Raw genomic sequence first — 16,550 nt, 5'->3', positions numbered from 1 at the left:
TGAACACGTTACAACTCAAGAAACATCCATTTATAATTCCCATAAATCTGTCATTGTTAAACCATTCCAATTTATTTCTTCGAATGCCTAAAATATACATATTTCACAAATTATTACAACAAGGGATATTGCAGTGTCGTGGCCTAATTATGGTACCCATCATGTTTTTGGCCAATTAGAGCTCACTCGATGCGTCCCTCGCTATGGCAATACACACACACACACTCTTCCTGGCAAAAATTAACTGCAGAAAATTTACAATGAAAAGATCTGTCGTTCTGCTTGGGCGACACACCAAGAGAACTGGGTATTCCCCGTTTATTTTTTACTTTGGTGAATTCCCAACAGTGGTTGAATATTCAGATATTCTCTTGGATGAGATTCCCCTTCAAGTTATATTCATGATTCATTTGAACTATTAAATCTAAATGAAATATACATTAGGAACAGCCCTCACTGTCATCAAAGTCACTGCTCATGACCCAAGCACAGAGTGGGGAAGCATGAGTTAATAAAGATATATACCTTATATATAATTTCCCGATTGCTAAAATGACTTGGACGACTACTAACATTCTTAAGACTAAAATGCAATTTCGGGGTTGTAGTGAATACAACAACTTTTTATAACATCCAAGTCAAATTACCTTCATGACCATGAATGTGCTCTAGGGATTTGGAGAAAATAATTGTCGGTTTAAACTGTACAACGACAAAATAAAACTGCTGCAAAACCAAAAAGAAAAACAAAAGCCACTTAAATCAAAAAGATGTTGTACATATATTTACAAAAACAAAGAACATTCAGTCCATTGAGAACAGCACAGCTAAAAAATAAATGACAAAGACGAGTGCTTCTGTCAATGAGGTTCAAGCTCTGCAATAATTAGATGTCTAAAGTTAAGTTCAAGTTAAGATGACAGCAGAACGGAGGAGGATTGCTTTGAGGGCCCGCGACGCTACCCGCAGACAGAGTGTACCCCTAAACTGGTGACGCTGCTGAGACAGGTTGTGGAGTGTTTGTGGAACAAGGACAGTTTCTGGAATGTACTAGAACAAACAAACAGTCTACTACATCCATGTGCGTTATACACACACACACTCGAACACAAACACGTACTGCAACTTCTGTCGCTTTGAAATAAAATGCCAATCAGAAGGAAAGAAACAAAGTAAAAAAAAAGAAAAAGAAAGAAATTGGTGAGTGCTGGAGAAAACAGTCCTTTCTTCAAACTGAAAAAAAATTTAACTACGGACCACTTATATTTCCCAGGTGTCTCTTGGCTGATCCGGCCTGTTCTGGTCAGTTCCCTATGATACACCGTGAGCCTCGTCCTCACAAATTTTACTGGATTCTCATTGATACTGCGACTCTTGACCACACAATGGGGTTAAGGGTACTACATGTCGGAGGTGGGTGGTGATTGGCAAATGACGAAGAGTTCTTGTTTTTAAAAATTAGGATTTTCACGTGGACTTCTGCCTATAGTGAAGCGTCAAGTCCCCTCCGCTCTTCCAGATAAAATGTTTAACTGTTCTCAGGTCCATGTTGGGATCTAGAACCTGGTTAAAAGATGAAAAAAAAAGTAAAAGGTTAATAAATGTACAATGAATGAGGATGCACAAGATGTCAAAATAATACAAGCAAAGAAAGACGCCCCACCTGGTCTTGACACATTAGTTCGATCTTCTCCTCGGCTAGCATGGCCATGTCCTCCTCCTTCTCCTGCTCCCCCGGCTTATCGTTGGCCGAGGAGCTGGTGGTCTGCGACTCGTTGTCCAGGTTGATGATCTTCTCGTAAACGTGCTCCATCACCTTCCTCACCTGGAGCATGTCGCTGGCCGACAGGCGGTCCCTGCAGAAACACACAGCGGGTAAAAGTCAGCATCCGTGTCTGTATAGACGTACTGGTTATTAAAGGAAACACAAGCCCAGAGTAGACGAGAGACATACTTCTTTAGAGTTTTTGCACCAGAGGAAGAGTGGGGCTGGAGGTAGAACGGGATTTTGTTGAACTTGGGCATATTTTTCTGGAAGAGAAGAGGAAAGATAATACAAATCAAACACATCAAATAATGACAGGAGCTAATGCACATGCTGTATTATACAGATGCTAAAGATTTCCTATTGGAAAAACAGTGACATAGACTTTCAAGTCTAAATTCTGATTTTCAGTAGAAAATAAAAGGTGTAAATAACATTAAGGATGACTGAATCCCATTTAGTTGCTCCGGTTTTAGTGTCCTGATATTGTGCCTGCTGACTTACTGACTACGTTTACATGCACAAAATATTACGTTTTTTGGCCTTATTCCAAAAAAGACAATATTACTTACTTTACATGGCTAATGAAAATGAATATTCCACTAATATCCCTGTTTACATGCAGCCGCGCATTCTCCGATTAACGTAAAAACGCCCCCATGACGTACGTCCTACGGCTACGCCCTTTAAATAACTTTAATTTCCCCCCTTTTCTAACTGCATTCATGTCGCTTCCGTGGTGTGCCGTCGTTGTCACCATCAAGACAAGCAATTTATTTATGCACGAGATCAGACTCTGACGCCATAAACAGGCAAGAGGCCGTGTGCCGCAAACTGCGGTAAAAACCCCAATTTGAAATGCATATTCCGAAATCCGAATGCGCTGTATACATGTCCAAAGAACGCTCCTAAAGCCTGAACAATATCGGCATATCCCACATGTCTTAATCGGAAAATGCTCCTTTCGGAACACGGCTTAATTCAGAATATCCAAACAGAATATGCTGTTTACATGACCCGTATCAAACTCACAATATTGTCATATTCGTTACAGTGGAATATTGGTAAATGTAGTCAATGTCACGGCTTACTCAGACACTTCTATAGAATGGAGCCATCATTAACACCTGTGCTTTTCCTACTATGAAAAGTCAAGTCTGCTGTGAGGAAGGTCAGGAACTACGTGTGTTGCCTTCCCACACTAAAAAAAACATAATGTAACGTCCTCTATAGTTAATGACGTCGTTAACATTAGATAAGAGTAAAGAATGCCTGTTAGCATTTTGTGTTGCTCAGCTCAGCAGTCATGATTTCCTGTGTTAGGCTACAACAAGCTGCCAAACTGATGGTTTGCCAAAAGCGAGTGAGAGTGGGTTTGGAACCCCCAGTGTAACATTGACAAAAATGGATTTTGTTGGCTTCTCTGAATGAAAGAGCTTTAGATATACACATACCAATATGCAAACAGTGCTTAAACACAAAAATGAACGCAAGATGGTAACATAATAGTACTCACATCTACAGTTATATCAATAACCCACTGTGGAACGGTCTCGTTCAGCAGCATCGACTCGGTCTCTCCGCCCGAATCTCTACATAGCAACCTGCAACACATAACGCAGCACATCAGAGGTGCAATAAATAAGTCAACATTTCTGTTTAAGACAACTATAAACTGATGACATTACAAAGATTTAACATTTCACCTGTGTTGATAAGGACGGTAGTGAAACATTACCTAAATAGAGTTCTGCCTCCTGCTTCCCCGAAGATGACTGGCGTGTGTGGTGGCACTTGGAAATATCCATTTCCTTTCTGGACCCTGGTCTCCTGCTCGCCGTTCACTGTGGGCACCAGAACACAATCCTACTGTAAGACACACTGAATGAGGCTTTGGACGCCGAACGCTCTCTGACAGCAGCAGGAAATGATGTGGTGTGTGCAGCCATGATTTGGTTTCATAATGATTTGGCAGTTTACCACCTCCTTACCGTGGTTCACCTCGTTCTCTTCCTCGTCCATGGGGTTGATGCGAGTTCTGGGCCAGAACTCCAGCAGGGCCTGGAGCAGCAGTCCACCCAGGTTCACTGCGGGGATGATGAAGTTAGCATGTTAGTAGGGGTGCAATATAAAGTTAGCTTCAGTTCTGCGTGATTTAACGGTTATTTGTATATAAAATGTATCTTACGCTTCGGGTCGGATCCATCGGAGCTTGAAAACCCAGCGTCCTTTGCGGACACCCAGGCAGCGAAGCAGTCGCTCTCGTCCAATGTGATAGTGAGCATCTGTTAAAAAAGAGAACGCACGACTATGAGACCACTAGCTGGGCTCAGGAGAGACTTCTGGGTTTGAAAAATTCACAGATGAAATGCTCTCGTATTACCAGGATTGTGACTCACCCCAGTTTTCAGATCGACAGAGAACCAGTTTGGCACGTAGACCATCTTGAAGCGCTTTTTGATCTCTTCGTCGAACTCCACTTTCCCCAAGTCCTCACCCTTGCAAGCCTGAAGTAAATATATACATGAAGTCAATTCAAACCACTGGTCTTCTTTAAACTGGAGGGATTCATGTCATGGGTCGTAGATCATGAGGGCAGGTGAGTATCAAATAATCATAACTTCCTCTTCCCAGAGAACCACTTGATTCACTAGTGCCACGTTTCCACTGCATGTTACGGCACGGCTCTACTCAACTCTTTTTTCGTTTTCCATTAGTAGGATAGTACTTGTGGATAGTACTGTGGATAGTAATTTTTTGGTACCACCTCAGTCGAGGTTCCAAGCGATCTGAACTCGATACAAGAAGGTGAAGTTAAAACACTGCAGACCACTGATTTGATCAGAGAGAATCGTAACTTGTGCGACGCGGGACATCCTGCACAAACCGCCATTTTTATATAGCCACGCTAACGTCAATAGCGACCACAATTTTTTTATTCACTTGACCCAGATTTCTGTTAAATTAAAACAACGCCGTACAATTGACGAAGTGCAGACGTTCTTCTGTTTGGTTGACGATGAAAGGATCCAGCAAGTGCTGTGGTAAAGATGATGGCAGTGTCATGTGGCGTCTCTATGGCGATCAGCTGAGAATCCCGCCTACACTACTATTCCCAGTGGAAAAAGGAAATGTAGAAAAGGACCTGGTACCAAAAGTGAGTCGAATCAAGTCGAACAATGCAGCGGAAATGAGGCTCAAGGCTCGGACGAAAGAACGTTAACTTCAATCACACTCAAACCTACTACAGCGTGGAGTTTACCTTCAGGACATCCCAGAAAGCCACGTTGTTGTTGGTGTCTTTGGTGAGTATGTGTCTCTTGTCATTCAGAATGTGGCACTGTATGATACTGGCACCTCCTGCAAACACAACACAATGCTACTTTATAAAATGTCCAGGAGAAGGATGTCAAAAATACTGCAGATAAATAACCATGTTTACCCTTGATGACTTGTTCTGGCTGAGTACACAGTGGTGTCAGAGGGGTGGTGCAGTCATTGTCATACTCCCCTGATGATCGGAAGTTGTGCATTCCCTTTAGAGACTGCACATACATACAGACAATAATTATCATTAGAGCTTGTCCTGGATTTAAATAATCGCTTCCTAACTCTCGCCAGCAGCAATAGCGGTGATTAATGTAATGCAATTATCTTTTGTGTATCGCCCATATCGTCACAAAGCTGGTTTAAATTCTTACAGAAATTACAGCAGGATTATTGCTGAATAGCATTAAGCGTGGCGTGGCCACATGCACAAGTCTATCTACACTGTATTTAATTATGCTGACGGTCGAGCAGTGATCTCAGAGGTGTCACGCATGCTTACCCATTTATTAACGGATGACTTGGTGGTGGAGACCCAGATTGCTGGAGGTGGGTCAGCAGATCTGTCCAGTTCCATCTGAGCAAAAGAGAAAGACGGCTCCAAATGGTTAGCTATGAGCGCAGGAATGACTGAGGGCCATTATTCATTTCATTCATGGATTTTAAACTTCTTTTTACCATTTGAAAATACAATACAGTACAACGTTTCTTAAAATAAGCTCTGCCGCTGCTAACAAAGAACAGAAAAGACAAGCCTATAAATAAATAGAGCATGCAAGTGACAATAATGTCTGTACAGTAGGGCTGTCCTCCACCAAAGAAATTCTTAGTCGACTAACACTCATACGATTTTGACGACTAATCGAGTAGTTGATTTAATACAGATCTGTGATCTGTTCCTCCACAAAGAATCACACAAAAGCTCCACTTTGAATCTTGAGAGATGTGCTCATACGTTTCTTAGAAATAAGTCATTCAGCATGAAAAAAGCATAAACAACGACTAATTGACTAAAGAAATCTTAGTTTTTTTCTCTCTGTAAGACAGTTAGCAACGTAACTTGTACTGTATTATACATGCAATAGAAACACCAAACGCAGGTAAAATAAAAGAACCATTAAACACAAAGTACTACACCCAGTATTTACATCTACACTGCAAGCAGACACCAGGTGAAAACAAAGGTCAGCATTCAGAAAAGATCGTCACTGCTCAATAACAAACTTTTCAAATGAATTAAATTGTCCAACAAATACTGTAGTGCGTCACAGAATTACACCATTACTGCACAACAGAAAATTAGTTCCAGGTTAACTGGCTTCTTACTTTGAGCACCGGGGCCTTCTCCTCACAGATGAGCACACGGATGTCCGGGTTACGCAGGTCGGTGCAGTAGATCTTTTTGTCTCTGCCTCCAGAGTAGACGTGTGTAAAGGCCTCATTGACCTGCAGCGCCCAGACACCTTCGTCGTGCACCCGGTAGGTGGCGATGCACCTCTGCTGGCCGAGTGACCACAGCCGGATGGTCCCGTCCGAGCTGCCCGACAGGCACTGTGGAGAAGGACGGCGGGTTTAGATTTTTAAATCCCTCTAGTGTAACAGCTGCTGCCTATCGCTGTATATTTTAACTCACTTGAGTGCCATCGCGATTCAGCAGCAACGACTTGACGTTGTCTGTGTGACCTTTTAGCTTCATCAGTTTTGCACATGTGCGAGGATCCCACACCCTCAGAACCTGAAGGAAGAAAGAAAAATGGAGGGCGTGAAGACGGGCACTTCTTTACTATATTTACATGCACGCTAGAACCAGATTACTGTGACTAAACAAAGTAAGATAACAGTTCAATTGAAGCATTCACATGGTTTCAAAGTAACTGAACACCTCCTGTAAACTCAGTTTGTACACTAATTAATGTCCACACAGATGTGTGGTAGCCTACAGGAAACATCTTATGAATATATCATAAGAAAGGCAAGTGTAGTACATTCCCAATCTAGTTTCAGGTTAAAAATGTTATAAAAAACCCAGATAAGATGTTTAAATGTCAGGTGAAATAATCAGTTGTTTTAGTCTAGTTTCACTGAACTAATAGTGTGCATATGTGTGTGTCACAGTGATGAAAACACAAACCTTTTCTGTGGATCCAGATACAATGACTGTGCCCATCTGGTTCATAGCCAGACTGTAGATAGAGTCCTTGTTCCCACTGAGTGACGAGGCTGTTGGGAGACATATTACAGTGAGTCAACAGAAGGTACAGAATATATGGGCACAACTGTCACACAGAAACAATACTTACTGGTGACAGTGTTGTTGGAAGCAGTGAGTGCTGTTAGTGTGTTCACATCCCAAAGAAAGATCTGTCGGTCGAGACCTGCTGATGCCACAAGCTCCTTGTCCTTAGCGTAGGCCAGAGCTTTCACGTAGTCCTTGTGTGTTCGTAACGTCGACATACAGAAGCCTTTGTGCGCGTTCCATACTTTGACTGTTGTGTCTGATGAGGCAGATATCACTGAAAATAGAGAGTGAAAGTGTATCAGGTAAGTCAGTCAGAATAGTAGAATAAAAAAGCAGTATTAGATGCTAAACAACCCTAAATAAAATCTTAATCACACTCACATGTTTTGCCGTTGCAACAGAGAACTATGTCATTAACCCAGTCTGTATGATGCTCCATTGAGGCAATGTAAGGATCCTGCTACAAAGAACGAGAACAGAAATTAAGGCACTTACACTATTGAGAATAAGAAAAAATGATGCATGTGACAGTTGATCACATTGAGAGTGTATTTTTTTAATTAAGAGTCCTACCTTATGCTGGTAGACACTCCATATCCGGATGATGGAGTCTCTTCCAGCAGTGAAGAGCCGGTTGAGCGCAGGGTCTAGCTGGAGTGCATTCACCCCATTTCGGTTGTACTTCTCCACCTCATCTCTAATGACATAGGACACCTGCAACACAAAGAGGGGAGTGTGAGCACTGAGGTCTTCTTCTTCTTCTGCAGCACAACTAAGAGGGACACCTCAAGGCTGAACAAGCTGATCAGGCAGGCCTGCTCTGTGGTCGGCATGGAGCTTGACTCTCTGGTGACGGTGGCAGAGGAAAGAACACTCAACAGACTGCTGGCCATACTGGACAACGCCAGCCATCCTCTGCACGCCGTCATCACCAAACAGAGGAGCTCGTTTAGCGGCAGACTGCTGCTCCCCAAGTGCTCCACAGACAGACTCAGGAAATCTTCTGTCCCCCAAGCCATCAAACTCTACAACACCTCTCTAGGGAGGGGGGTGGACAAAGGAGGACGGTCTGCAGGACAGATTATAATGCACTATACTCATTTTTAACAGTCTCTTCTGCACTATATTCACTTTTTTAATAGTCATGTATCACAGCTGTTACCCTGCACTATATTCAGTTTTAACAGTTTTCTTCATCTCCTTGTATTTTTATATCTGGTATATTTTTTTTGTACTTTGCACTAACTTTTTTTACTGCCTTTTTACACTATGGAACTGTGATGCTGGAAACTTGAATTTCCCCCGGGATCTATAAAGTTACTATCTATCCATCTATGTATCTATGTATCTATCTATCTATGTTTCTATGTATCTATGTCTCTATGTATCTGTCTATCTATGTATCTATGTATCTATCTATGTATCTATCTATCTATCTATCTATCTATCTATGTTTCTATGTATCTATGTCTCTATGTATCTATCCATCTATGTATCTATCTATCTATGTTTCTATGTATCTGTCTATCTATGTTTCTATGTATCTATCCATATGTCCATATATCCATTTATGTATCTATCTATCTATGTATCTATGTATCTATCTATCCATCTATGTATCTATGTATCTATCTATCTATGTATCTATGTTTCTATGTATCTGTCTATCTATGTATCTATCTATCTATGTATGTATCTATGTATCTATGTATCTATCTATCTGTTTATCTATCTATCTATCTATCTGTGTATCTATGTATCTATGTATCTATGTATGTATCTATCTATCTGTGTATCTATGTATATATCTATCTGTGTATCTATCTATCTGTGTATCTATCCATCTATCAATCTGTGTATCTATGTATCTATACAACTATCTATCTATCTATCTATCTATCCATATATCCATCTATGTATCTATCTAGCTTTCCCACAAACACACCCACTTCCTTGTGCACACGCCGAGGCTGCAACGCCTGCAAGTCTCATGCTCTTCATTGCAAGGACATGCAGAGCCACATAGCCAAAGGTAAATGACACATATATATTTGGTTAATAACATTAAATTCCCCCCATTGAGTCACATTAAAAATGCACAAATGCATTACTTATAATAGGGTGTTTTGATGTGCTAGTATCAGTGTATACGAGCAGGGTGCACGACAGAACCAGCGAAGACACGAACCAGCAATTAGACCGAGCCCAGACACAGTGAAGCTACGCTAAGCTAAGCTAACCGTTAAACGCTTTAATAGCATAAAACACAGCAAAGACAACTCATTCATCATTTGTGTTACAATAAGAGCTCTGCAGTTACGTTATAACACATTTATCACGTATTTATATGATCATTATTTACAGAAATGTGTAATAATTTAGACGTCAACCGTTAGCAGGAGAGGCTAACGGACGCTAAGCTAAGCTAAGCTAGCTCTGTTAGCCGGCTCGAGTCATGACTCATAAACAGTAACGCTGCTCGTTCACAGACGGGTTTTACTGCCCGTTTAGTATCCGTGAGGCTCTTTGTAAAGATGAAGATCATAGCTTGGTTGTTGCCACACACTCAGTAGTAATGTAACTGTGATAATGTACCTGTACTTTTCTCCGCCCAGCAGCGTTTTGCCTGTGATGCGTGGCCATCTTGCATGTTGACAGTCAATTCATGTGATGCTACTTCCGGAAAAAAAAGAAAACACTAAGCACTAGAGCATTATGGGTAATGTAGTTTTTTTTTTACACTGGTCTTCTTATTTCACTCTGTACGAAGGAGCCTGGGAGACCAGAGAAATGTTAAGAAGAAGGCATCTTAACATAGACACATCACGGCCAGTTGAGGAGTTTTTCTTTTTTTTTTTTTCTTTTCTTGTTTTTTTCTTTTTTCATATATATACATATATATACTTTTCTGAAAAAAGTCAGAACTTTACGAGAAAAAAAGTCGTAATATTACGAGAATAAAGACATAACTTAACGAGAAAAAAAGTCGTAATATTACGAGAATAAAGACATAACTTAACGAGAAAAAAAGTCGTAATATTACGAGAATAAAGACATAACTTAACGAGAAAAAAAGTCGTAATATTACGAGAATAAAGACATAACTTAACGAGAAACAAAGTCGTAATATTACGAGAATAAAGACTTAACTTAACGAGAAAAAAAGTCGTAATATTACGAGTAATAAAGACGTAACTTAACGAGAAAAAAAGTCGTAATATTGCGAGAATAAAGACATAACTTAACGAGAAAAAAAGTCGTAATATTACGAGAATAAAGACATAACTTAACGAGAAAAAAAGTCGTAATATTACGAAAATAAAGTCATAACTTTACGAGAAAGAAAGACGTAATATTACGAGAATAAAGTCATAACTTTACGAGAAAAAAAAAAATCACACGTAAAATTACTGCTTTCTAATATTATGACTTTATTCACATAATACTACGACTTTTTTCTCTTAAACTTATGACGTTATTCTCATAATATTATGACTTTTTTTCTCGTAAACGTATGACTTTATTATCATAATATTACAATTTCTTTCTCATAAACTTATGATTTTATTCTCGAAACCTCAGATTTTTTTTTTTTTCGTCAATGTGGCCCTAATACTATGTCGTACCATAGACCTACAATAATGATAAATAAAAATGAAAATGTAAACAAAAAACAGTTTTTAAAAAGTTATTCATTTCCATTTTTCACCTCCTCATGGATCTGTTTTCAGGCTTTAAAAAAATCCAGCCTGTGACAGGAGACTTTGGCCGATCACAGGTCATTTCAGAGAGAGAGAGCGTTCCTATTGGCTGTGCTCCGGCTGGTGGGCGGTGCTTGGTATTTCCTCAATTGATCTCAACATGGCTGCCGGGTCACAAACTTTCTCATTTTACAGCTAAACAGTACACTACAAGATGTTTCTGAAGAGATTTTATGCGAGAAATAGGCATTACGGTAACAGAATATTGATTCATATTTGATCAGCGCTGCCTAGTTTGACCGTTTGATCGGAGTTCGCGAGTGATTGACAGCTGCTCAGAGACGGCAGGCTCCAGCTTGGCTCTGATTGGTTGTTTTCCTCCGGTCTCTAAAATCTTGCAGATACCTTTAGGAGCACCGGAGGACACAGAGGCACATGATTTTTTTTTAATTATCTGTCTCATGCACTACTGCCCGGGTATAGTGAACATTTTATTAAAATAACTTTTTTTAATCATATTTGCTCCATTTCTACCCACTGCTGCTTTAAACCATATAAATTGCATTCTAACATGTATTTATACTCTCCGATAACTTATAAATTGCAATCAAGGTGCTTCTTTTATCACCATCAGTGCTACATCTGCCCCTGCAAAGTCAAACACACGCAGGCAGCAAACACCAAGCAGGCCTTTAATCCTTTAAAGAACGGCTTAGAATATATCAGAGGATAATTTCTCATATGGTCTCCTTTTACAGCCTACCACGATTAATACGCAACACGGATGTGCAATACGAATGCTGACCCAGTGTTCAACCTCGATATACAATCTTGTGCATCATTTTAGCCTTTCCCTGTCAAAACATACATATTACATCATTAACCTGGGCTGTATCCAGGAAATATTGAGGTCATGAGTCAAAATCAAGTGTTACCATTTTATTTCCCATCATAATATTCATACGTGTTATTCCTATGGTCTAAGACAGTCCAAAAAATATTAGAAAATATGAACAACTCTTTCCCAAATCCAAAAACAAAAGTGCTAAAACTCAAATTTGTGATGTCTATAAGGTATAAAGTGTGGAACTGCTCCACATACAATGGATAGGTAAAGACTTACAGAGAGCCGAAGTCTTCCAGTGGACCACTATGGGACCTTATTTCTAAAATATGAACGGTAGTCAACGGTGAGAGACAAATACTTTTTTGATCCAGGTTGAATTACGCCATGAATCACACCTATGATGTTTTTTCAATTAAAAAGATCATTTTGCAAGTCAAGAAAGTAAAATGCATAATAGGAAAGACTACACACACAAAAGTCGCATAAGTGACGTCTCTCTTGCTGGAGCTACGATGTCTGTGTGTTTCGTACTGGGATTTACTCACACGAGCAACCGGTCTGATCGTTCTTTCGCTTTCCGGCTGATAAAAAAAGACCAGGAGTCGCTGGATAAAATACATCAGGTAAGATAATGTTTCATTTGTGCGAGGATCATATAATTTAGCTAGCTAGCTAGTGTTGGCGACGTATAGTGTGCGAGACGAGAGATGTAGTTCACTGAACAATTTCACACTAAACTAAATGATACTACGACAAACCGATAAACTGTGACTTTCTTGACTTACAAAAGTATCTTTTAAATTGACAAACATCATATGTGTGATTCATGGCAAAATTCAAATGGGAAATATATGTGTACCGTACATATTTATTGTTCTAGAAGACACTGAGAGCACCCAGGGGAATGTTCTGAGTATATGGGAACATTTTCTGTTTCACAACTGACAACACTACAATAGAATAAAGCTTGTTTGGGTATAAAAAAGTAAAAAAAACATTCTGTGGGTTCATAAAATCAGTCTCCCATTCATCGTCTATGGAGCAGCTCCAGACTTTATACCCTATATGACATCACAAGTTTGAGACTTACTTTTCTGGTTTCTGGCTTTGAGAGAGAGGAGCTCATGTTCACACAAATATTGATTGAACTTTCCTCGGCCATGGAAATAACATATTGGAATTCTTAATTTAGGCAGTGTTCCCCTTTAAGGCCCTCTACGCTGCTGGGAATAAAATGTTGTTGAAGAAATCTCAAGTCTCAGTGGAACAATAAATCTAATGGGTCTGTAAATACTAGAACCAGCCCCCAAAATCGGTTCATTTTTAATTGTACAGTAGAACATAAACTCCCCCAGGTTGCAAAAATTCCCAGCCTTTCTTGTCTTTGAGAGGTTGGTCATCTAGCAGAGCACATACTGCATTTCCCAGACTATCCTATTCACAGAAAGTCTATTGTTGGCCACTAGAGGGCGCAATAAGAGGCCATACCACCACCCCAGGCTCAGCCCATTGGAAACACACAATATGCTGACAGTTTATGTTAAACCATGTCCCTTTACAGTTCATTTGAGTCAGCAGATGATTTTATTGATTAATTCCTCTCTGTAGTTGAAGGTGAATTCAGTTGTTGTAGGCCTAGGTCTTGGTTAACACATGGCAGCCTGTCTCTGAAATGCAATGTTATGTCAATTGCAAAATTAAATATCCTATTCTATGATCATAGTCTACGTTCAAGAAACAACAGCCTATATGGTCCATATCCTCAGAAACTCAATGATGACATTAGGTTACTTAGCCCAGTGTTTTCCATAAATCTACCACTGTGGTTTTCAAAGTGGGGTCCAGGGACCCCCAGGGGTCCTTGAGGGGGTTCCATGGGGTCCCCAGCAGGAAGGGGAATATATTTTCACTATAACTCCATCCATAAGTGAGAAAAATAGTCATACAATGACAGAATTCATGACTATTATCCTATCAGATGGGGGACCCTGAGACAAAGGTTGTGTCCGAAATACCATACTAACATGCTAGTACGCTAAAACAGTATGTGAGATATTTTAGTATGTCTGAAACCTTAGTATGAAACCAACAGCACGCGAATTGCATACTATTTCCGATGAAATATTACATTATGCAACACTGGACACTATGGCGGCAGAGAGCAGGTCGTCCACCAATCGGAAGGTCGGTGATTCAATCCCCGGCTGCTCCAGGTTACATGTTGATGTGTCCTTGAGCAAGACACTTAACCCCAAATTGCTCCTGAAGGCATAGCCATCGGTGTGTGAATGAGTATTTAGATTAGATCCAGATGGGAAAAGTTGGCACCTCAGCAGTCTCTGCCATCAGTGTATGAATGTGTGTGTGAATGTGTGTGTGAATGGGTGAATGCTGACATGTAGTGTAAAGAGCTTTGAGTGGTCGGAAGACTAGACAAGCGCTTTATAAAAGCAAGTCCATTTACATTATGCAATTTTTGACAAATCAAATGGGGGTCCTTGGTGTAATTCGTGTCAGTTTAGGGGTCCTGGAAAAGTTTGGAAAATGAAAGCAGCCTATTTTATGTAAGCCTGGGAGTTTTTCTCGCACAGAATTTTGGGTAAACAAAGTTCAAGTTCACAATGTCCCTTATAGGCTACTGTATGTTTTTTTGCGATCTGGTAATGTGTTAAACCGCCTCACTATATATCTCTGTCCCATGTTCAGTGTGCCATGTAGGAGCAGTAATCCCCTGCAGGTCCAGCAGCATCCAGCATCCTCCCTCCCATCACGCTCTTCTGGCTCTCAAGGGCAAACCGAGGTGCGCGTCTGAGGAAGACGACAGAGCAGCGCAGCATCCTCTCCACGCTCCTCTGACGCTCGGGACCTTGTTCTTCCTCTGTGGGATGAATACGGAAGAGCCACTCTGGATGGAAGAAAAGAGGACAGCTGGCACGACGACGCACCTGTCGCAGGTTTCAAGATGTCCAACATAAAAGGTGATTAGACGACCGGCTTTTGTATAGAAGACTTTTTTTTCTTCTTTGGATTGTGGTGATAAGACGCACTTTTCTCTGATTGGAGTTTTGTTGTCCATCATGAAGAATAAAATGTTGAGGAGAAGACGACATGGATTTTGCGCGGAGAGTTTGGCTGTTTCTTCTTCTAAAACCCGAAGAACTCAACTCTGGAAATGATGCTGTAAATCTCAGAGTTTCATATGTAAGTATTTCATTTTTTTTTGGAATTAATATTGAGCATGCATTCATCTTGACAGAAAAGTAAATTACTTCTTAAAGAGTGGTCTGTTAACAATTTAGTCCTCTGTTTTTCTTTTCTTTTCTATGATGGGTTAAAGGAGTAATTCTCCATAAAATAATAATACAAAAAATAAAAGATATTATTTCTTTTAAAGTCTGGTGTTAGGGTTAATCTATCATTTCAAACAATACCAACATTGCATATGTTATACAGTAGATATACCAGAAACTCAATTCTTGAAATGATGCTGTAAATCTCAGAGTTTCATATGTAAGTATTCAGATTTTTTTGGAATTAATATTGAGCATGCATTCATCTTGACAGAAAAGTAAATTACTTCTTAAAGAGTCATCTGTTAACAATTTAGTCCTCTGCTTTCCTTTGTTTTTCTATGATGGGTTAATGGAGTAATTCTCCATAAAATAATAATAAAAAAAAAATAAACAAACAAAAAAATATTTTAAAGTCTGGTGTTTGGATTAATCTATCATTTAAAACAATACCAACATTGCATTATTTTATACAGTACCAGAAAGTGCATAATGCAAAATATAAATGTAATGTTTTAATATGCAATGTTGAGCATTAAAGGCTTACACTTACTTACTTACTTACAGGGATGACATACATTTCTGGTGCAAAATTTTGTGGCTTCTGTGACACATTACATAATGCTCAATGTGAGGCACATTTGAGATCTATTTTCCTCTTTTGGTGACATCACACACCTTCATCTTCTTGTCAAATGTATAACTGATGTGTAACTCATGATAAGTTTGAAGATGTCCCTGTTTTTGGAGTGGGATTCAGTTCAGCATATAAGCGTCTATACAGCTCATGTAAAAGTAATTGTCATCAATTCATCCCCCCTATTGGTAATGTCTTGTTTTGTAGATCTATACCTTCTGTAACCTACGTATTTAAGCTATGTGATGCAATTACATTGAAAGGCTTTTTTTTGCAGCAGCAGAAGAAGAAGTAGGTCATCAGTTCAGTCTGCTGCATCTAGGATCACAGTATGAAGCTCTGAGAGGACACAGACACGTAACATGGCCCACTAAAGAATAAGTGTGCAGTCTGACTCCCAGTCTGGGCTGGAACTTTGTAATCAGATAGTTTCATTTGATGGTAAATCCCTCTGTCAACAATTCCACATGTGGTGCTTGTTTTTATAAGATAGTTAACAAGTCTTGATCAAGAAAGAAAAGATGCAAGAAAGAAAAAACTCTTAACAGACCTATAATATAGCCAGAAATAAAAATTAAAAACATATAAATACTTGGAATCACGATATCAGATATTAACTACACGATTATCGTGGCCTAAAGAATTCACGATATTAACGATATTATTGCGATATCTATAGAAGATTTTAAGAAAGAAAACAAATAATATAATAATGCCATCGGTCAAATTCATCTTTAACTTTGT

At 39.6% G+C, this 16,550-nt stretch overlaps 2 protein-coding genes across 3 annotated transcripts in view; one reads left to right on the top strand and one right to left on the bottom strand.

Moving 5' to 3' along the window:
- Positions 1–50: 50 nt before the first annotated feature.
- On the bottom strand, positions 51–10,055 carry LOC119498392 (WD repeat-containing protein 48). Of its 2 annotated transcripts, none has more exons than XM_037787243.1 (18): positions 9,927–10,055; positions 7,905–8,045; positions 7,713–7,791; positions 7,393–7,605; positions 7,224–7,312; positions 6,726–6,827; positions 6,419–6,643; positions 5,595–5,669; positions 5,208–5,310; positions 5,028–5,125; positions 4,165–4,272; positions 3,954–4,050; positions 3,757–3,852; positions 3,504–3,609; positions 3,282–3,369; positions 1,955–2,031; positions 1,664–1,856; positions 51–1,563 (listed from the first exon to the last, which is right to left on the bottom strand). In XM_037787243.1, the coding sequence occupies exons 1-18, from the start codon at positions 9,972–9,974 to the stop codon at positions 1,468–1,470; spliced, it is 2,034 nt and encodes a 677-aa protein (XP_037643171.1). In that variant the 5' UTR covers positions 9,975–10,055; the 3' UTR covers positions 51–1,467. The 2 variants fall into 2 exon arrangements, with proteins under 2 accessions (XP_037643171.1, XP_037643172.1); XM_037787244.1 differs by having other exon boundaries at positions 7,713–7,788.
- Positions 10,056–14,687: 4,632 nt separating this feature from the next.
- LOC119499404 (sodium channel protein type 4 subunit alpha B-like) overlaps positions 14,688–16,550 on the top strand; it is a 47,435-nt gene continuing 45,572 nt past the window's right edge. The window contains exon 1 of the mRNA XM_037788705.1: positions 14,688–15,080. The gene's annotated coding sequence lies outside the window, so the exon portion shown is untranslated. The remainder of the gene's footprint in view (positions 15,081–16,550) is intronic.

Source organism: Sebastes umbrosus, chromosome 12 (genome assembly GCF_015220745.1).
Source record: "Sebastes umbrosus isolate fSebUmb1 chromosome 12, fSebUmb1.pri, whole genome shotgun sequence".
NCBI lineage: Eukaryota > Metazoa > Chordata > Actinopteri > Perciformes > Sebastidae > Sebastes > Sebastes umbrosus.
The sequence above is the reverse complement of the archived record's forward strand: the minus strand, read 5'-3'. Positions and strand labels throughout refer to the sequence as shown.